We start from the raw sequence: 23,613 nt of genomic DNA on the forward strand, positions 1-23,613 counted from the left end.
CCCAGAGAGTAACTACTTATTTGTCGAATTTTAAGTGGCCAAAAAATAACTACCGAATTTTGGTGTCATGCCCTTGTTAAAATAATGAGTTAGTAGGTCAATTTGTAATGAGCTTTTTGCTGTGTAATTTTTTAATTTTAGTTCAGAATATTTCATGGGGTGTAAATAGTTTGGCCAGACTGAACTTAATGCTTCTTTTCTTTTTTTAGAAACATGGATTGGTTCGTAGACTTTTTAAAGAATTTTTTCTCTCAATAACTTTTAGTTCTGACATTTACATAGGTATATAATCACAGTAAACATAAGTTTAATATATTTCTATATTCAATAAAGAGTACAAAAATTATTAATAAATAATATTACTTTCTTTTCAGGTAAATTGCAAAGTTACTGTGACACATTTTAAATCATGGCTTGTAAGTATAGTTAACATTAATATTTATTTCGAACTGGCAGATCCCGGTCCGCGTTGCTGGCCCTTTTATGGACTTTATGCTTGACAAATCAAAAATAGGTATTTTCTACATCACTTCTTCGGTCCATTGTCAAACCTAGGAGAATTATATATTTATCAACAGATTTTGTCCGTAACCTTTATTTTCTCTTAGGGACTTTGTCGGATGATGACATTATCTTGCGATCATTGCCTCCCAAAATGTATGCTGAAACCAATATATCATAGGTTTTGCTTATACATATAGCGTTTAAAAGAAAGGCGTGGGGAAGTAACCGCACCTCCTCCGAAATTCATAAAATATACATAACAATGCCAAACTTTGAGCTTTTGATGCAAATTTCATAGAAATCTGTTTAAGAAGTACCTAGATTGTAGATTAATTCGTAAATTTTTAAACCGATACATTCGTAATTTTTGCAAAAATATAGGGTGTTTTTTTTAATATCGCATATGGGAGGTATCCCGCCCCCCTCTGGAATTCAATAAAATATGCATCCTATTTTTACGGGGGCCATCCCTGTACATATTTTAGGAAAATTGGATCAGTAGTTTTGTAGAAAATATTAAAATTGTAAATTTAATAAGAAGTGGACGTGGTCAAATTTTCTTTGCATAAAACCCTAAGTTGGGTTATGACGAACATTTCAAAACAGAATTATCAAAATTGGTCCAATCGTTGATGCCATTATCATTATAAAGATATAGCCTTCCGAAATTCAACAAAATATGGCCATCCCCGTACATTTCCTGACAATTTCAGAAAAATCGATTCAGTAATTTTTGTAGAAAAGATAAAAATTGAAATAAAGTGGGCATGGTCAAATGTTCTTCGCATAAAAACTTAGGTCGGGTTATGGCAAATATTTCACCAAAAGAATTATCCAAATCGGTTCAGCCGTTCTTAACTGATGTCATTACCAACGAACGACATTTGATTTTAATTGATAAAGAAGAAGAATATGTGACAAATTATTAGGTTTCTACTTTATTTGAAAAAAAACTAAAAAATAACTGCAATTTTTAAAAGTTTTAAAATTTTGAATATTTTAGTTTCATGAATTCCGAAAAAAATATCAAAAAATCGGGCATACTTTAGGGCTACCAATTAAAATAAGCGTGGCTATATAAAGCAAGTTAAAAGCTTTTTATTTATGTACTTTCTTATCATTTATTTTTTTTATCGCTTCCCCACCATCGCCTCTGCTATGATAAGAAATTAATCGTTTCTTTTTATTTTTGTTTATTTTCTTTATTTAAAATTCACATTTTATGACAATGGCGAGCGAGAAGCTTAAGGTTGTGCACAAATATTTGATTTCTTGAAAGAAAAATAAGTGGCAATAAAGAACAAATAACAGCAACAACAGCAATGTTATTAATTAACTGACTGACAGGGCTACTTTTGAGTAACAATGTTTTGCAATAGGTGCCAGAAGCTCATCAATGTTTCCATTTTTATATTTTTATCGAAATATATTCCAAAAAATAGGAACAATACAACTATTTCGGATAGAAAATGTACCGGCTGTTCCAATCCACATGCTGGGCATGTATTGGGTATTGTGCCATCGCCATCAATTCAAGCCCCAACACGAATTGGGGCGTCTGTATCGTCCGGATCTTAACTGGGCTAAAACCACTCTTGTTTGCGTTAGCATTTGGCATTCTCACTGTATCCCTTTGTACTGACTGCGCAACTGCATCGGTGTGAATACTGTTCAAGCCTGCCTCATAGGTTCCTTGAGGTTCTTGTTTGTACCCTTGAGCCTCCCTCTATAAATCATGAAGATTTTCCTGTCGTGCCTAGGTTTTACATTGGTAAAATCTTCGTCTTCTCATGAAGGTGTTCCACATGTGTCATGGGGAGGCACCCTGTTGGGAAACTTCTTCTCATCATGGGGTAGAGTAGCCCCTGGAAAATCTTTGCTACTGGCGACAAGAGGGAGATCGGTTTGTACTATCAGTCTCTGCTGACATCCTTGCCTGACTTCAGTAGCAGCGGGATCTTACTTACTTACTTAGTTGGCCCATTACAGAACATTTGTTCCATAGACCGAACTAAGAAAAGATCTCCATTCCTCTCTGTTTTTCGCTTGACTTTTTGGAATACCACGCCTTTCCATTTCTTCATCCACTTGTTTGCTCCATCGAAGCTTAGGCCTGCCGATTCTGCGTGCACCGCATGTGGCATGTATTCATACGCCTTTTTAGCGGGTTCATCATCGCTCATTCTCATGATATGGCCTAGCCAACGCAATCGTTGCATCTCGAAACGTTTAACTATATTCATGTCTTTGTATAGCAGATACAGCTCGTGGTTCATACGACGTCGATATTCACCGTCAACGCAAATCGGCCCGTAGATCTTTCGAAGAATTTTCCTCTCAAACACACCAAGCACTGCCTTATCTGCTTGCGCAAGTACCCATGCTTCGGAGCCATACATTAGCACGGGTAGTATCAGCGTTTTGTATAGTGTTATTTTTGTTTGACGAGATGTGGCTTTGTTTTTAAATTGCTTACTTAGACCATAGTAGCATCTGTTGGCCAATACAATTCTTCTTCTTATTTCGCAACTGATGTTGTTTGTTGTGTTTATGGCAGTGCCAAGGTAGACGAAGTCTTTAACTACCTCAAAATTGTAGGTACCAACTTTCACAGTTGGTCCGAGCTCTATGGACGCTTTGCGCGTCGACACCATCAATTTGGTCTTTTCGCCGTTTACCGCCAGACCCACTTTCGCAGATTCTGCTTCGACCTTCCTAAAGGTATCAGTTACTTCCTTTACTATTCGTCCCATGATGTCTATGTCATCAGCATAGGCAAGTAACATGTGGCTATTGGTGTAAATTGTGCCATTTCTTTTGACACCCTGTAAATTTTCCAGACTTCTGGTACCATATGACTGGCTAACGATAGATTGAGGACACATGTAAAATGTCCAACTCCGGGTTCATCCAGTGAGATTTTATGTGAACCCAACGCTTTGAATGATGTCGCGATTCGGAAGACAACTGCAACATCGGCCAACGTAAATTGTGGTGGTACCTCGTCGACTGGGAAGCAGAGCTCCGAAATACTCTCGAGTGAAATTCGAGCGAGTTACAACGGGAGTACTCGCGCGAGTAGAAAAAATAAATCGAGTATACTCTATTTTTACTCGTCACTCTCGAAGCATATTTCAGACTTGCTCGTTTTTTTTTACTCGCGAGTGAAAAGTGTTTGCGAATATGAGTACTTGAAGAGTACGAGTTTTGCAAGAAAAAAAGAGTGGGAGTGAAAATGCTAGAAATAGAGTACGAGTTTACTCGAAGAGTAAAATCGAGTATAATCGAGTAGGAAAAAAAATATTTTTTGACCGTTTGTGTGTTCGGAGGTTCGGATGAGGTTGTTAGGAAGTTCGAATTAGGTTGTTCGGAATTTCGGAGGTTCAGAGGAGGCTGTTCCGAAGTTCGAAGGAGGATGGTCGGAGGTCCAGAGAAGGTTGTTCCGAAGTTCGGAGGAAGGTGGTCGGAGGTCCAGAGGAAGTTGTTCCGAAGTTGGGAAGAGGGTGTTCGGAGGTTGTTCGCGAGTACTTTTCAACCTCGAGTAAAAACGAGCAAATCGGAGCTCTGCTGGGAAGGTTCTTATGCGGCGTAGCACATTCCTCTTCTATCTATAGACCTTTTCTAAAAGAAAGGGTGCTTCTGAATGAAAGTGTTCTTCTATAGACCTTTTATGAAAGAAAGGATCCTTCTGAATGAAAGGGTGCTTCTATAGACCTTTTCTGAAAGAGAGGGTACTTCTATAGACCTTTTCTGAAAGAAAGGGTACTTCTATAGACCTTTTATGAAGGAAAGGGTACTTTTATACACCTTTTCTGAAAGAAAGAAAAAAGAAAGAAAGAAGGACAGAAAAAAAGAAAGAAAGGGTGCTTCTATAGACCTTCTCTTAAAGAGAGGGTGCCTCTGTAGGCCTTTTCTGAATGAAAGGGTGCATCTACAGACCTTTTCTTAAAGAAAGGTTTTTTTCTATAGACCTTTTCTGAGAAAATGGCGCTTCTATAGACCTTTTCTGAAATAAAGGGTGCTTCTATAGACCTTTTCTTAAAGAAAGGGTGCTTCGATAGACCTTTTCTTAAAGAAAGGGTGCTTCGATAGACCTTTTCTTAAATAAAGGGTGCTTCTATAGACCTTTTCTTAAAGAAAGGGTGTTTCTATAGACCTTTTTTTAAAGAAAGGGTGTTTATATAGACCTTTTCTTAAAGAAAGGGTGCTTCTATAGACCTTTTCTTAAAGAAAGGGTGCTTCTATAGACCTTTTCTTAAAGAAAGGGTGCTTCTATAGACCTTTTCTTAAAGAAAGGGTGCTTCTATAGACCTTTTCTTAAAGAAAGGGTGCTTCTATAGACCTTTTCTTAAAGAAAGGGTGCTTCTATAGACCTTTTCTTAAAGAAAGGGTGCTTCTATAGACCTTTTCTTAAAGAAAGGGTGCTCTATAGACCTTTTCTTAAAGAAAGGGTGCTCTATAGACCTTGTCTTAAAGAAAGGGTGCTTCTATAGACCTTTTCTTAAAGAAAGGGTGCTTCTATACCCCTTTTCTGAAAGAAAGGGTGCTTCTATACCCCTTTTCCGAAAGAAAGGGTGCTTCTATACCCCTGTTCTGAAAGAAGGGGTGCTTCTATACCCCTTTTCTGAAAGAAAGGGTGCTTCTATACCCCTTTTCTGAAAGAAAGGGTGCTTCTATAGACCTTTTCTTAAAAAAAGGGTGCTTCTATAGACCTTTTCTGAAAGAAAGGGTGCTTCTATACCCCTTTTCTGAAAGAAAGGGTGCTTCTATTGACCTTTTCTGAAAGAAAGGGTGCCTCTATTGACCTTTTCTGAAAGAAAGGGTGCTTCTATTGACCTTTTCTGAAAGAAAGGGTGCTTCTATTGACCTTTTCTGTGGTGGTGTCTCGTATTCCCACGATGACAAAGTTGAAGCCACGCTGGTAGATGTTATGACCCAGAGAGCAGCAACAAAACTTACCCCAATCTCCGTAGTCATGGAGCAGCCTGGCTAAGACCAGAGAGCCTCGGAAGTGCACCCATTTTATACATTCATTAGATCGCACCAATGTAGACATATGGTGGATGTGGAACGGAACAGATCCATGGCCCGGGATTCTTTTTTATTGCGGTACGGACCAAACAGATCGGAGCAGGAATTCCTTGATATTTTGCCGCTCCCATGGTGAAAACATATACGAAAACAAAAACATGATTGTTGAGTTGAGGGCCTCTGGTCAAAGATTCCTCCGAGTAAATCCGGTGCATAGAATCGCCCGCCGTGGGATTGGTCTCCTATTGTAAAAACCTATTGTTGTTGTTGTCTCCTATGATAAAAAATCGCCTTCAAATAGTGTTGAGTTTCTTTATGTTTTGTCGATGCTCCGTGGACTACTGTAGGTCAGAAGCCAAAAATATGCCCAGTCCCAAAATTTGACATGAATCGCTGTTTACTATTCATGTCAAATTTTGGGAATGGGCATATTTTTGGCTTCTGATTAAATTGCAATCGAAACATATGACATATGCAAAATTATGCAACAAATATTTCAATAATAGGAACAAAAATGGTTGTTCTACAATTTTTTCTGTTTAAAATTTTCTTCAGACAAGCCAATAAAATAGAGAAATATATAACCACAGCCACAACCTACAAAATACCGTAAATCGGGAAGTATCGTCCAATGGGGCTATATGAAGGCCTGTACCTAAACCGACAAATTTTAGGTGGAAAGTTTTATACCCCAAAGAAGACTTAATACCAAATTACAGCAATTTCGGAGGGATATTGAGACCACAACCTTCAAAATACCAGAAATCCGGAGGTACTGTTCTATGGGGGCTATATGAAGACGTGGACCTATACCGAGAAATTTCAGGTGGAAAGTTTTATGCCACCAACGAAGGCTAAATAACAAATTTCAGCATTTTCGGAGGGATATTGAGGCCACAACCATCAAAATACCGGAAATTCGGAGGTACCGTTCTGTGGGGGATATATGAAGACGTGGACCTATACCGAGAAATTTCAGGTGAAAAGCTTTATACCCCCAACGAAGACTAAATACCAAATTTCAGCCATTTCGGATGGATATTGGGGCCACAACCTTCAAAATACCAGAAATTCGGAGGTACCGTTATATGGCGGCTATTTGACGATGTGGACTTATATAGACAAATTTCAGGTGTAAAGTTTCATACCCCCAACGAAGACTTAATATCGAATATCAGCAATTTAAGTGGAATATTGAAGCCACAACCTTCAAAACATCGAAAATCGGGAGGTACCGTTCTATGGGGGCTATATTAAGGTGTGGACCTGTGCCGACAAATATCTTGTTGAAAGTTGTATGCCCCCAACGAAAACTAACTACCAAATTTCAGTCATTTCGTTGGGATATTCGGCCACAAATCCGTGGATATGTTTTTGCATATGCTCATTTTATGCAAATATGTAAAAATATGTCAAAATATGCACGATATGCAAAATATTCAAAAAATTCTGAGGCTAATTCGTTTTATTTTGGGATAAAACGAGTTTCTGTCTAATCAAATTTTTTCTACGACCATCCTAACCATATATGTATGCATTTGCATAGGATTCCGATGTGTAGTCATTAGTCAAAATAACTTTGTGTCAGGTATTTTCCTCCGCTCAACACACATTTAAATTATTTTTGAAAATCTACAACAAAAGCAAATCTAAACTCTTAAAATCAACATCAAACTCAATTCAACTCAAATTTTTATTTATTTCACTTTGCAATGGCCCCCAACATGGATGGACAAGTGTCAAGTGCAGGAACTTCAGTGTTCACAGCATGTTTGGCAATTGTTTCTTCTTCTTTTTCTTAAAAAAAACCATAGAAGTTGGGAGGGAAGCTGTACAAGAACAACACAACTGCAGCATGCACATCTATCATCCCATCCATGACTAACGACGAAAAATATTGAAAACAAACTCCGGCTATTCATCCGTTATTTATAAAAATAAACAATACCATGGTGCAGAAGACGTAAAATTTTCTTGCACTGAAGTAGTGGTGGTGTACTAAAAATAGAGAGTGTCGGCCGTCAATTTTCAAGGAAAATAACACAGCCAATGACTGCTGCACCAGTCTGACACCAGGCATCCAACTCACGGCTCTAGTCATCCGACACAAAACAAAATCAAGTTCATGCTAATGAATCTAGCTGAGATATAGAAACAAAGATATAACAAAATTTACAGCGGCCGAAGCAACAGCAGCAGTAGCAGTGATGACAGAACACCATGGACTCATGGAGAAACGCACATAAAAAGGTCGCTGCACTTGCGCCACATTAGGTCTCACCGGTGCTGTGTAAGTAAGCAAACAATCAAGGAACACAACGAACGCAATGTCATGTTGTTCGTTGGTTCTGCGGCCATTTGTGTACGTTTGACTGACTGTGCGTCTGTCCGTCCGTCCATATGCTAAATTTAACACATTGTCTATATGATGCATTGTTAAAGATGCAATAAAAAAAAGATAGCGGTACTCTTGACGCTCGACTCCTATTTCATGTTGTTGAAGAAGAAGATTCATATCCACATTTTCTTTCAAGAGTGATCTTCACAGATCAGCCCACCAGCCAGCCAGCAGATGCAACAGATTTGTACAACTTCAGTACCGTTGCTATTTTTAAAATTTAAAACGTAAATAAAAGATTTTGTTGTATTCACTTCAAAAAAATGGGATTCTTCCTTTAATTTGAGGGGGAACATGTGGCTGCCATTCATTCAGTGTGAGGGTGGACTATTGCTGGCGACCGGAACATTTCATCATCAAAAGGATATTCTTAACGGAAGTTTACACAAAGTAAAAATGAAAAAAAAAACTTGGTATAGATTTATTATGTTTTGTAAATGGATGAGCAGATGTACGTGCATGGCAATGGCCAACAATGAAAACTATTGCTCCCTTCCAGATCTACAAATTTTACTACGATTACAATTTTTTTCCTTTATGCTATTGGAAAACTAGTAAAATTAGTAGATTCTGGAACCCGTAATTTGCTATCATCGTCTCCGTTAACAAAACACCGGACTGCATGACCTCAGACAGCCGTACTTTTCAGAACCATGGAAAATCTGATTGTCAAGAATTTACTAACCACCGCTTCAGAGAGCTGTTCATTCCCTCAGAACCTCGGGTAGCTGAGAGTATTCTCCGGGACATTATCACATCTCCAGCCGCTCAAAACATACCTGTTGGTTGAATACACAAGAGACTGAAATTTTACCGGTGCATCAGCACACCAATAGAAGCACCCTTTCTTTCAGAAAGTGTCTATAGAAGCACCCTTTATTCAAAAAGGGTCTATAGAAGCAACCTTTCTTTCATAAAGGGTCTACTGAAGCACCCTTTCTTTCAGAAAAGTTCTATAGAAGCATCCATTCTTTCAAAAAGGGTATATAGAAATAGTCTTTTATTCAGAAGGAGTCTATAGAAGTAGTCTCTCGTTCAGAAGGGGTCTATAGAAGCATCTGTTCCCTCAGAAAGGGTTTATAGAAGTAGTCTCTCTCTTTCAGAAAGGGTCTAAAGAAGCACCCGTTCTTTCAGAAGGGGTCTATAGAAGCACCCCTTCTTTCAGAAAGGGTCTATAGAAGTAGTCCCTCTTTCAGAAGTGGTCTATAGAAGTAGTCACTCTTTCAGAAGCGGTCTATAGAAGTAGTCCCTCTTTCAGAAGTGGTCTATAGAAGTAGTCTCTCTTTCAGAAGGGGTTTATAGAAGCGGTCTTTCTTTCAGAAAGGGTCTATAGAAGTAGTCTCTCTTTCAGAAGGGGTCTATAGGAGCAGCAGTTCTTTCAGAAAGGGTCTATAGGAGCAGCCGTTCTTTCAGAAAGGGTCTATAGAAGCACCCTTTATTTCCGAAAAAGCCTATAGAATCTCCCTTTCTTCCAATAAGTGTCTATAGAAGAACCCTTTCTTTCAGAAGGGGTCTATAGGAGCAGCCGTTCTTTCAGTAAGGGTCTATAGGAGCAGCCGTTCTTTCAGAAGGGGTCTATAGAAGCACCCTTTATTTCCGAAAAGGCCTATAGAATCACCCTTTCTTCCAATAAGTGTCTATAGAAAAACTCTTTCTTTCAGAAGGGGTCTATAGAAGCATCCTTTCTTTCAGAAGGGGTCTATAGAAGCACCCTTTCTTCCAAAAAGGGTCTATAGAAGAACCCTTTCTTTCAGAAAGGGTCTATAGAAGCACCATTTCTTTCAGAAGAGATCTATAGGAGCACCCGTTCTTTCAGAAGGGGTCTATAGAAGCATCCTTTCTTTCAAAAAGGGTCTATAGAAATAGTCTTTTATTCAGAAGGGGTCTATAGAAGTAGTCTCTCTTTCAGAAGAGATCTATAGGAGCACCCATTCTTTCAGAAGAGATCTATAGGAGCACCCGTTCTTTCAGAAGGGGTCTATAGAAGCATCCTTTCTTTCAAAAAGGGTCTATAGAAGTAGTCTCTCTTTCAGAAGAGATCTATAGGAGCACCCATTCTTTCAGAAGAGATCTATAGGAGCACCCGTTCTTTCAGAAGGGGTCTATAGAAGCATCCTTTCTTTCTAAAAGGGTCTATAGAAAAATTCTTTTATTCAGAAGGAGTCTATAGAAGTAGTCTCTCGTTCAGAAGGGGTCTATAGAAGCATCTGTTCCCTCAGAAAGGGTTTATAGAAGTAGTCTCTCTCTTTCAGAAAGGGTCTAAAGAAGCACCCCTTCTTTCAGAAAGGGTCTATAGAAGTAGTCCCTCTTTCAGAAGTGGTCTATAGAAGTAGTCACTCTTTCAGAAGCGGTCTATAGAAGTAGTCCCTCTTTCAAAAGTGGTCTATAGAAGTAGTCTCTCTTTCAGAAGGGGTTTATAGAAGCGGTCTTTCTTTCAGAAAGGGTCTATAGAAGTAGTCTCTCTTTCAGAAGGGGTCTATAGGAGCAGCAGTTCTTTCAGAAAGGGTCTATAGGAGCAGCCGTTCTTTCAGAAAGGGTCTATAGAAGCACCCTTTATTTCCGAAAAGGCCTATAGAATCCCCCTTTCTTCCAATAAGTGTCTATAGAAGAACACTTTCTTTCAGAAGGGGTCTATAGGAGCAGCCGTTCTTTCAGAAAGGGTCTATAGGAGCAGCCGTTCTTTCAGAAAGAGTCTATAGAAGCACCCTTTATTTCCGAAAAGGCCTATAGAATCACCCTTTCTTCCAATAAGTGTCTATAGAAGAACCCTTTCTTTCAGAAGAAGGGGTCTATAGGAGCAGCCGTTCTTTCAGAAAGTGTCTATAGAAGTAGTCTCTCTTTCAGAAGAGATCTATAGGAGCACCCATTCTTTCAGAAGAGATCTATAGGAGCACCCGTTCTTTCAGAAGAGATCTATAGGAGCACCCGTTCTTTCAGAAGGGGTCTATAGAAGCATCCTCTCTTTCAAAAAGGATCTATAGAAATAGTCTTTTATTCAGAAGAGGTCTATAGGAGCAGCCGTTCATTCAGAAAGGGTCTATAGAAGTAGTCTCTCTTTCAGAAGAGATCTATAGGAGCACCCATTCTTTCAGAAGAGATCTATAGGAGCACCCGTTCTTTCAGAAGAGATCTATAGGAGCACCCATTCTTTCAGAAGAGATCTATAGGAGCACCCGTTCTTTCAGAAGGGGTCTATAGAAGCATCCTTTCTTTCAAAAAGGGTCTATAGAAATAGTCTTTTATTCAGAAGGAGTCTATAGATGTAGTCTCTCGTTCAGAAGGGGTCTATAGAAGCACCCTTTCTTCCAAAAAGGGTCTATAGAAGAACCCTTTCTTTCAGAAAGGGTCTATAGAAGTACTCTCTCTCTCTTTCAGAAAGGTTCTATAGAAGCACCCTTTCTTTCAGAAAGGTTCTATAGAAGCACCCTTTCTTTCAGAAAGGTTCTGTAGAAGCACCCTTTCTTTCAGAAAAGGTCTATAGAAGCACCCTTTCTTTCTTTTAGAAAAGGTATATAGAAGCACCCTTTCTTTTAGAAGGGGCCTATAGGAGCACCCTTTCTTTCAGAAAGGTCTATAGAAGCACCCTTTCTTTCAGAAAGGTCTATAGAAGCACCCTTTCTTTCAGAAAGGTCTATAGAAGCACCCTTTCTTTCAGAAAGGGTCTGTATAAGCAGCCTTTTTTCAGAAAGGGTCTGTATAAGCAGCCTTTTTTCAGAAAGGGTCTGTAGAAGCACCCCTTCTTTCAGAAAGGGCATATAGAAGCACCCCTTCTATCAAAAAGGGTCTATAGTAGCAGCCTTTTTTCAGAAGGTGTCTACAGAGGTAGTCTCTCTTTCAGAAGGGGTCTATAGTCTATAGAAGTAGTCTCTCTCTTTCAGAAAGGGTCTATAGTCTATAGAAGTAGTCTCTCTCTTTCAGAAAGGGTCTATAGAAGCACCCGTTCTTTCAGAAGGGGTCTATAGGAGCAGCATTTTTTCAGAAGGGGTCTACAGAAGTAGTCTCTCTTTCAGAAGGGGTCTATAGTCTATTGAAGTAGTCTCTCTCTTTCAGAAAGGGTCTATAGAAGCACCCGTTCTTTCAGAAGGGGTCTACAGAAGTAGTCTCTCTTTTAGAAAGGGCCTATAGAAGCACTCTTCTTTCAGAAAGGTCTATAGAAGCAGCCTTTCTTTCGTAAAAGGTCTATAGAAGCAGCATTTCTTTCAGAAAGGTTGTATAGAAGCAGCATTTCTTTTAGAAAGGTTCTATTGAAGCAACCTTTATTTCAGAAAGGGTGTATAGAAGCAGCATTTCTTTCAGAAAGGATCTATAGAAGGAGTCATTATTTCAGAAAGGGTCTATAGAAGCAGCCTTTCTTTTAGAAAGGGACAATAGAAGCACAATTTCTTTCAGAAAGGGTCTATAAAAGCACCCTTTCTTTCAGAAAGGGTCTATAGAAACACCCTTGCTTCCAGAAAGGGTCTATCGAAGCACCCTTTCTTTCAGAAGGTTCTATAGAATCACACTTTCTTTCAGGAAGGGTTTATAGAAGCACTCTTTGTTTCAGAAAGGATCCATAGAAGCATTATTTCATTTAGAAAGGGTCTGTAGAAAAAGGTCTTGCTTTCAGAAAGGTTCTAAAGAAGCACCCTTTCTTTCAGAAAGAGTCTATAGAACCATTAACTGCCAATAAAACAAACTTCTAATTTACTGCCGATATGGTTATTAGTTTCGAACAAGTTTCTCGGCAATAGTATTGAATATTATGCCAAAGCATTATACCTTATGTTAATTTCGACTTTTGTTAATTGCTTATGTTATTTCTTTTATTAAAAAAAGCTGACTCATCTAAAGCCTATACAAATTTGGCTAATAAAATTTCCCATTTGTTTTATTTCTCTCCCAAAATCAATAGAATTTCGCTAAAATTAGAAATTAGCTTTCGCAAATTCGACTTCGTCTCAACGGCTATTGCAAAAAACAACACTTTTCCAAATTTATATTGAATACAAATTTTTTGTATATTCATTACGATGATGCAGCCAACCTTCGTTAAATCATCAACCTGCTATCAGCCGATAAGATAACAGGAGCCGTTAAAGTTCCACGAGATAACAGAAAAATTGTTATGGTTATTTCTATATATAAATTGTTGGTGTCCGTTTATCAATACACCGCACACATTTTTGATGATAAAATTCCAATTCAGTTTTTTTTTCTTCTCTCCCTTGATTGTAAGGAACGACAATATCATAAACTGCAGCAGCATGATGAACATTCTCTAGTTGAAATTCTTTGCAAATAATGATGTCGTCCAATATCTGAAGAAGAGTTCCACTTTTGTAGTTTCTTGCTTTTTGTTCGAGAAAATCCGTAGCAATGTTGATTTCAAAAATCAACTCCTATCTCTGCATAAATTGACGATGGTGGTTTTTCTCTGTTAGCATAGATAAGGTAAGGCTATCCAACCAACACTACCACTACCACCACCACCACCATCATCACAACTTTGCGTACGTACACTTGTTACTCTGAATAAAAAAAGCACAAGTAAACCAATTATAACTCATTATCACCTCCTAACCGCCGACCCACACAATTCTCTCCACCCAACCCTTGGGCACTAACTCACCTGACTGCTGCAAAAAAGCTTTATTAGTTTATTTTTCGGAACAAATACGAGAACATATTAAGATCGTCAGTGGTTAATCGGTAAACGGGCAGTTAAGATCGGAGAAAAGAATATTTTTGAAGGCATTATTAAAAAACGATAAATCAAGAAAAAACGCGAAAGCATACGAAAAAAGAACGAAACGCATCCAAAAAAAGTAAAATCTTACAAATGTCTTAATAACTGACAAGATTATTTCAGAATCCAAAATATTCAACAATACAAAATGCGTTCAAATTTTAGTAGACATGAATATCGCCGTTACATATCGTATGAGCGTCAATCATTGGGTAGGTGTTGTAAAAATTGGCAAAACAGATTACATCTTTAGTGCGAAATAAAAAAAACTATGTTCACAACTATTGTGAAGATTATAGAAACTTTAAAAGTTTTTAAATTATGTTTGCAGTGAAATTTATTAAATGGGTCAAAAACTATTGGCAGCTTTATTATCTAAAGAAACGGATCGTTAATTTTTAACTCAAAATAACTTAGAAGGTTGTCCTTATACTTTGAAGCACAAAAAATACATTTTCTGTGTTTTTAAGAAAACTAAAAAAACTTTTAAAATATATCACAAAATTATTCTAAAGAACATATTTTGAAGAACTTTCATCTGATGCAAATATGTGGATCCATGTAGTCAAATATAAGTGTAAACTAGTCACCCAAAAATGCCAACAGTCAATCAAAGTCATTGTTTCAATTTTAACGAAATCAAGTAAAAAAAGGCAGTGACTTCGGCCGGTCCGATCTTTTAATACCCTCCCCCAACTTTAACATGAAGCCAAAACCAAACCCAAACAAATGTTAAAAAATTTCTAAATTTTCGACCGTTTGTGAACAAACAACTTGCTGCAGTTAATTAATTTGAACAAGAAGGGCGTCAAGTTCGGCCGGGCCGGAACTTTTTATACACTCCACCACGCTAACTGAATATCGCTTTCTTTTAAACATGGTTTAACAGCAATGAGACATCGATGTTTTCTAATAATTCAGAATCCGAAATACCATGTTACAGTCATTCCACATAAACGATGTGTGTACAATAGTGTGATCCAAAAAAGAAAAACAAAATTTATTTTTTTTTTTAGATTTCCTACCCCTAATTTTCTTCCATTTGGTCCAAAAACCTTATATATGAAATTTTATGGCGATCGTTAACGTGCCAACCTAGCGATCTTTGTTTCCTAAACAATTTGTATGGGGCCAAAGGTGCATTTTCACGAAAATTCTCTAAAGGCCGTAATTATCGTCCAATCGATGACAAAACTTTTCCAGCTCATTGTTGCGGCTAAAAAAACATTTTGAAAATCGGATCGGATTTTGATATTTGGTCGATTTTGGGTATTATGGGCTATATCAAAATCCGATCCAAGTTTAAACAATTTTTTAGAAGTCGTTTTTTAGCCACAATAATGAATTTGTAAAGTTTTTTATCGATCGGACCATAATTGTTGCATCTAGAGAATTTTCATGAAAATTCACCTTTGACCCCATACAAATTACTATGGAAACAAAGATCTCTAGGTAGGAAATCCAACAACTTTGTACAAAATAATAAAAATCTGGAGATACCTTCATATTTGGAATATGCCATTCTTCGTAGAGCTTTTCAACCCATAGAGAATCTGAAATACCAAGTTACAGTCACTACATTAGACATATCCTTTAGAAGACATCACATCGAGCGGCACCGTAGTACCTTCCAATCTGTGACCCCTCAATACATATTCTATGGGGGCTATATTAAAACGTGCATCTATACCTACAATTATCGGAATGCATGTTTTATATCCATATCGAACACTAAATACCATAGTCATTTTCGGTTGGAAAATGTGTCTAAAACCTTTAAAATATCGAAAATAGGTAGGTATCGTTCTATGGGGTCTATATCGAAACGCAGTCATATACCTACAATTCTTTGCAGAAATGCTGCATATCCCCAACGAAGGCTATAAACCGAATTTTACCCACTCCTGTAGGATAATGTGGCTATAACCTTGAAAATATCTATGGGAGCTACATCAAAACATGGGCTATATATCCCAACATATTTCTGGGAGAAAAAGTTATAGCTCCAAAAATACTAACTGCGAAATTTCCGTAATTTCGGTGAGACCTACGTGGACCTACATTGAAAATTTTCTGGGTGAAAGTTATGTAGCCCCAAAGAAGACTAGATATCAAATTTCAGTCATTTCGGTGAGATGATGTGGCTAAAACTTTCAAAATACCCAAAATCGGGAGGTGTCTTTCTATTGGGGCGGCTATATCAACACATGGTCCTATACTGACAAATTTCAGAGGAAGAGTTTTGTTGCCCCAAAGAATACTAAATACAATTTTGTAAAATACCTAAAATCGGTGGGTACCAAATTTCAGACATTTAGGCAAATAATGTGACTAAAACCTTCAATATACCGAAATTCGGGAGGTACCGTTCTATAGGGTGTTTTTTTAAGCCCGATAGAACTTGAAATTGTAAAAAATAACACAAAAAATTAAATTGTAATCACAATTTTTTTTTTTGGATTCGAAAGATCAATACGTGACATTAACATTTGAGAATGATTTCGGGCATATGGGCACCGCGGCTGTTCTTGACGAAGTGCATTCTGGACGTCCAATTTTTGGCCACTTTTTCGAGCACTGCTGGCCGTATGTCACGAATAACACGAACAATACTGGCCTCCAAGGCATCAATTGTTGCTGGTTTATCAGCAGAAACCAGTGACTTCACGTAGCCCCACAGGAAATAATCGAGAGGTGTCAAATCGCACGACCTTGGAGGCCAATTGACAGGTCCACTTCTCGAAATCAACTTATCGCCAAATTTTGATTTCAATAAGTCGATGGTTGCGTTCGCCGTATGGCACGTAGCGCCATCCTGTTGAAACCACATCTCCTCCGGATCAATGTCATCCATATTTTCAAACAAAAAATCATTGATCATGGTGCGGTAACGATCTCCATTGACCGTAACGCGAGCTCCGGCCTCATTTTTGAAGAAATAAGGTGATGCCACCAGCGTGAAAACCGCACCATACGGTGCATTTTTCTGGATGTAATGGAGTCTGTAGGGTCTCTTGTGGATTGGTCTCACTCCATATGCGGCAATTTTGCTTATAAACAAACCCGTTAAGCCAAAAATGCGCCTCATCGCTGAACACAATTTTGCGATAAAACAACGGGTCATTTGCCAACTGCTATAGAGCGAATCGACGACTGATTTTCAAAGTAAATTTGGATAATTTCGTAGCGTTGTTCAAGCGTGAGTCTATTCATGATGATTTGTCAGGGTATACTGAAACAAATAAAAAACCAGTAAGGAAAGGATCAAAGTCGGGCGGGGCCGACTATATGATACCCTACACCACTGTGAATATGTAAAATATAAATCGGAGCTATATATCCAGATCTTAACCGATTTTGATATAATTTGGCACATTTATTTCCAGACCGAATTCAGTCACACATTCCAAATATCATTGAAATCGGACTTATATAACGTGTTTGGAGCAGAAAAACACGAAATCGGCCGAAAATATATATGGGTGCTATATCCAAATCTGAACCGATTTCGATATAATTTGGCACATTTATTTCTAGACTGAATTCAGTCACACATTCCAAATTTCATCGAAATCGGAAATATATAGCGTGTTTGGTACATAAAATACGTGAAATCGGCCAAAAATATATATGGGAGCTATATCCAAATCGGAACCGATTTCGATATAATTTGGCACACTTATTTCTAGATCGAATTCAGTCCAACATTCCAAATTTCATCAAAATCGGACGTATAAAGCGTGTTTGGTGCAGCAAATACGTGAAATCGGGCGAACATATATATGGGAGCTATATCCAAATCTGAACCGACTTCGATATAATTTGGCTCATTTATTTCTAGACTGAATTCAGTCACACATTCAAAGTTTCATCAAAATTGGACGTATATAGCGTGTTTGGTGCAGCAAGTACGTGAAATCGGGCGAAAATATATATGGGAGCTATATCCAAATCTGAACCGATTTTCACCAAAAGCAATAGCGTTCTTCCTATGGCTAAAAAAGTTGTAGTCCCCAATTTTCAGCTGAATCGGACCAAAAATGCGACCTGTATGTTGCGAACAAAAATACATGGACAGACGGACAGACAGACAGACAGACGGACGGACACGCATAAATCGACTCAGAAAGTGATTATATGTATATCCCCAAAAGGAACTGTGGGTCTATTTCGTTTCCTTTTGTATGTTACATACAAATGCACAAAGACATAATACCCCTTACCACTGTGTGGTGTAGGGTATAAAAAGTTTCATCAAAATTTAATTTTTATACCCTCCACCATAGGATGGGGGTATATTAAGTTTGTCACTACGTTTGTAACTACTCGAAATAATCATTGTAGACCCCACAAAGTATATATATTCTTGATCAGCGTGCAATTCTACATCGATATAGCCATGTCCGTCCGTCTGTCCGTCTGTGGAAATCACTCTAGCGTCCGAACGGATTGACGTAGGTTGATGAAATTTTGGGAAAATATGTTATATTTACGTAGGACTTTTGGTATTGAAAACGGGCTATGTAGGTCCACGCTTTCGTATAGCCCCCATACAAAATGACGCGTGACGCGTCGTCGTTTTAAGGAATTTTTAAGATATTTGGCCCATTTGACCACCGAATTGATTGTAATTTGGTACTTTGTGTCTCCAGAGGGCAAAAAATATTCCTACCAAAGTTGGGTTATATAGGTCCACGTTTTGGTATAGCCCCCATATAAGGGCCCATATAAAGTACGCGTCATTTTAATATATTTTGAATGTATTAGACCCATTTGACCACAGAATTGGTTGTAATTTGGTATTTTGTGTCTTCAGAGGTCAAACAACATTCCTTCCAAAGATGGGTTATATAGGTCCACGTTTTGGTATAGCCCCCATATAAGGCCCCTTATAAAGTACGCGTCATTTTAATATATTTTGAATCTATTTGACACATTTGACCAAATAATCGGTTGTAACTTTGTATTTTGTGTTTCCAGAGGCTAAGAAACATTTCTGCCATAAAATGTTTATATAGGCCCACGTGTTGATATAGCCCCCATAATACAGTATCTCCCGATTTTCGATATTTTGAACGTTTTAGCCTCATTATCACGCCGAGATGGCTGAAATTTGGTATTTAGTCTTTTTTAGGCGTATAATACTTTCCTCCAGAAATTTGTAGGTATAGGTCCACGCCATCATATAGCCCCCATAGAACGGTACCTTCCGAATTTCGGTATTTTGAAGGTTGTGGCCACATTAATCCACCGAAATGGCTGAAATTTGTGGTGGAGGGTATAAAAAGTTCGGCCCGACCGAACTTAACGCTTTTCTTACTTGTTTGTGTTACTTTTACAATTTAAAGTTCTATCTAGCTTAAAAAAACACCCTTTATATCAAAACGTGGGCCTATGCTGACAAATTTCTAAATAACAAATTTCAGCCATTGCGTTGAGAAAATGTGGCTACAGCCATTAATACAACGAAAATAGGGTGCTTCCGTTCTATGGAGGCTATATAAAAACGAGGACCTATATTGACAAAACTTTTGAGGGAAAGCTTTGTAGTCTCAAAGAAGACTAAATACCATATTTCAGCCATTTCTGTTTGATAATGTGGCTAAAACCTTAAAAATACCGAAAATAGGAAGGTACCGTTCTATGAGGGCTATATCAAAACTTGGGAAAGTTTTGTGCCAAATGTCACCCATTTCGGTGGGAGAATCTGGATAAAACCTTCAAAGTACCGAAAAATTTGGAGGTACCGTTTTTATACCCTCAGCATTTATGCCAACGAGGGTATATACACTTTCATACGGGCAAAATGTGCCTCATCGAAATAATGGTTTTAGACCCCAAGTCAGTTTGGACAAATGTGTTTCAGACAATTTGGAGTCGATTTAGCAATGTCCGTCCGTCTGTCTGTCTGTCTGGCTGGCTGGTGCGCACGATAACTCTCGAACGGATGAACCGATTTGGTCCAAAAGTTGGCTATCGCAATATTTTGTCCAAACTTAGTTTAAGTTCGAAGATGGGTTATATCGGTCCACTCCTTCCGGTACCTCCCCCACAAAAGTTCGAAAATGTTTGGAAAATTTGTGCGCACGATAACTATTGAACGGAATAACCGAATTGTTCCATACTTAGCACATCGTGATATTTCTACCAAACTTAGATGAGGTTCCAATATGGATCCAATCGGTCCACGCCTTCAGGTACCTCCCACACAAAATTTCGCAAAAGTTCAGTTTAGGACCTGCTCTCGAATCGCTTTGATTTTTGTTGCAACAACTTTTATTCACTGCCCCCCATACGACGGTACAAGTTTCATCAGAGGCAAGTCCATACTTCCTGAGAAAATGGCCTAAAAGTTGCAAAGAGCCCCGATGACACCGAGTGTGGTGGTTGGAGAGCAAGATAACTCTCGAACGGATCTGCAGATTCGGTCCAAAATTTGGCCATCGTAATATTTTGTCCAAACATAGTTTAAATTCTAAGATAAGCCATATCGGTCCACTCCTTCAGGTACCTCCCCCACAAAAGTTGAAAAATGTTCGGAAAAATTGTGCGCACGATAACTTTCGAAGGGAGTGATCGATGTAATCCATACTTTGCACATCCTAATATATCTACCAGATATATATCAGGTTCGAATATGGACTATATTTGTCTCCTCCTTCTGGTACCTCTCACACGAAATTTCGGATAAGTTCACTTTAAGACCTGCTCTCGAATCACTTCGATTTGTGTTGAAGCGATTTGCACTCGCTACCTCCATTAGACGCTAAAATAGCCCGAAATGTGTAAAAACCCCCTATGTCACCATATGTGGCTGTCGGAGGAACGATAACTCTCGAACTGTTCAACCGGTTTGGTCCAACATTTGGTCTTCGTCATATTATATCCAAACATAGTTTCATGGGGCAATACCGGTCCACAACTTCCGGTACTTCCCCAATATTTAAAAAATGTCACTAAAGTGCTAGGACGATATCACTTGAATGGGGCAACCAATTCGGTCCAAACTTTGGTCCTCCTAATATTTTGTCAACATTTAGTTTAACTTCTAAAATGGCCCATATCGATCCTCCCTAAGGGTACCTCCCCCACAAGAGTTCAACATTTGTGTCTTAGGGCAGTTAATTCCTAATCCAAATCTTGGTCGGCAAGTTCAGATGCCCAAAAAGGGCCACAAAATTCAGAAGAGACCTTAAATACATTCGATCTGTCCGTAGGTGAAAGTTTCACTTCACATTGGCTGAGTGTATATATCTGTCGGCAAAGCCGACTGACACTTTTTTTACTTGTTTGGGTGTTATATCAAAACGTGGACCGGTATAGCCCATTTTCAATACCAAAAATCCTAAGATTTTGCGAGCTGTATCTTGATTTGAACAGACAGATGGGCGGACGGATATATTTATATCCATATTATATTATAGGGTATAATATAAATGACTATAACGTCCAAAACTTCCAAAATCGGGAGTATTGTTTCATTAGCGTTAAAGCAAACATGAAAAAAATGACAAAATTATTTTTTTTTTGTTTTTGAAACGCCTTCCCCCTAATGCCGGCCATACACTATGGGCATGCAGGACAGCAACCGATGAACCCTAGTGTACGTGTGTGATTGAATAGTGTGTGGCATTCCTTCAATCCATATTCCAAAAATGATGAATTTTCCTCCAGAACTCGATTTTGAGTTGAAGTTTTCCAATTTTTTAATTTCCTCACAAATAACATTTGTTATTTTCAAGAATTGTTTGTTGGTTACTTGGAAAATAAACAAAATTCATCGGATTGAAAGGGGTTCATTTACAAAATCAAAACTATTTTGATTTCAATCCTGCGTAAAATACTCACACCTACATTGACAAAAACTTCAAATTTTACCAATACTACTAAAAATGCTGTCGTGCATGCCCACAGTGTATGGGATACTTAAATATTTTCCATTTGATCCAAAAACCTTACATGTATATGAAACTTTATGGCGATCGGTTAAAGTTAACCCGTGCCACCAGAGGGATCTTTGTTTCCATAGTAATGTGTATGTGGCCAAAGGCCAATTTTCACGAAAATGCTCTAAAGGCCGTATTTATGGTCCAATCGATGAAAAAACTATACCAGTTCATTGTTGTGGCCCAAAAAACGATTTCTACAAAAATATATGATGATCGGTTAACGATAACCCATGCCCCCTGACCTATCTTTATTTCCATAGTACTTTGTACGAGTACCAAAGGCGAATGAATATTCAGGAAATCCCTCTACACCTCACAATTATTTTCCAATCGATGAAAAAATTTTACCAATTCAAGTCGCAATTTTGATAGGATCGTCACGAAATTTTTTTGGTTAATAGGGCTCCCAGAAAGGAAGAAGCATATAGAGTTTGGTGATGGTCAAATAATAGTAAGGAGTCGGAATGGACAAAAAACGTATGTGAACAAAAATTCAAAGCTTTATTCTTATGCGAATAATTCGCTTTTTGTGGACGTATTCCAAAAGGAAAGCCCATCAATGGATGAGGAAAATATCACTTTTGTTATGATGCAAAATAGGTTGGCGCACATCCCACTTTCCCATTTTTTATTTGAATTATACTGACGAGTATATCAGCTTTGGTTGGATACGTTTCAACAATGAAGATATGTTCCAATTGCTTTAGCAAAATTGGTGAAATGCTTGTGATGTTGAAGAAGACTCTGGGATATCCCAATTTCCAATTTATGCTATTTTATTTCCATGTCAGATATTTCTGCTTTTTTTGGACATATTCCAAGGAGAGAGCTTGATAATGAAACTGAACTATCTGAGCTTTAAATTAATACAAAATATGGCATTTATGGTAAAATATTATAATATTTTGAAGTTTTTCACTTTAATGACAAATAGATCTGCTTCTATTTGCTGCATTAAAGATTAATCAGGAAGACCAGCAAAGCTTTTAATCAGTACCAAATAGATGTCGGCAGTAGTCAAATATAAAATTAAATATTAATTATTTTGGTTCGGTTCGCCTTAAGTCATTTTGTATAAAAGCCAGATAGGTGAAAACTTTAGTATCCCCCACACCAATGTTTACTAGTGAAAAGCTTATGCACAGGAGTAGTGGTGTAGGGAGGGTATCACATAGTCGAACCCGTCCCGACTATAGCCTTTTCTCACTTGTTGAGTTATGCCACTCTCTGTGAGTAAATGAGCCATATGTAATGTGTAAATGCATTTTCAAATTAGGCCCGCCACCTCTGGGATCTGAAGCATTTAGGTCTTTTCTCCTAGACTCTCCCCCATATGTACCTAACGGACATTAAACTATCCGTGGGGGTGTTATAGGGCACTCAGCTAAGTTTCATAGTAAAGTGGAATTTACTATTTACATTAGGGAAGAGATGCAGAAGGAGAGAGACAATTGGTTACCTTCGGTGTTACCTTTTCGACGTTTCCCCTTATACGCGTTTGTATGTAGCAACGAAGGGTCTTATCGTTTATTTGCTAATTATGTAAGACATTTCCAAGTATTGCTTTTGTTACTTTATTAAGTTTGATATAACTTCATTTTGTGGCTGTTTTTTTTTAATTCACAAGATAAATTTGAGTGACACTTTTCATACGATACATGACGTATGTATGTATGTGTTGCCATATGGACGTAAATTAAATGATTACACTGTGCAACATTTTTAAGGTGATCTTGTGCAAACAATTCGAACTGAGGATTTTTTGAAAGTACAGACCCAAACGACAGGAAACCCTAGTTGGGTTTTGTTGTGTCAGATCCAGCTCGGATTTTATGGCCCCATCTAAATATGGTTAAATATTGAGTTGTTAAAGAAATTCGGAGCTATATCTCTGAAACCAATCCGAATCTTCTTCTGACCTCAGAAGCAAATTTGTAGATAAGGACAAATATAAAATATTTGGAGAAATAATGAACTCGAAAAACTACATTTATTTCCTCAAATTT

General features: G+C 38.0%; 1 protein-coding gene across 8 annotated transcripts in view; it reads left to right on the forward strand.

Moving 5' to 3' along the window:
• The window catches only part of kst (spectrin beta chain, non-erythrocytic 5 kst), a 204,228-nt gene that overhangs the window by 122,315 nt on the left and 58,300 nt on the right, over window positions 1–23,613 (forward strand). For 3 of the 8 annotated variants that reach the window (XM_073983949.1, XM_073983950.1, XM_073983944.1), the window contains exon 1: window positions 13,528–13,870. The exons of 3 other annotated variants lie outside the window; for them this stretch is intronic. In XM_073983949.1, the coding sequence (XP_073840050.1) occupies window positions 13,807–13,870 (64 nt within the window). In that variant the 5' untranslated portion in view covers window positions 13,528–13,806. Of the gene's footprint in view, window positions 1–374; window positions 417–13,527; window positions 13,871–23,613 lie in introns of those variants that run through there. 2 more of the 8 variants (XM_073983945.1, XM_073983946.1) reach the window with 1 other exon arrangement.

The sequence above is a fragment of the Musca autumnalis genome, unplaced genomic scaffold, assembly GCF_047663935.1.
Source record: "Musca autumnalis isolate F117 unplaced genomic scaffold, ASM4766393v1 scaffold_4, whole genome shotgun sequence".
NCBI classification, from domain to species: domain Eukaryota; kingdom Metazoa; phylum Arthropoda; class Insecta; order Diptera; family Muscidae; genus Musca; species Musca autumnalis.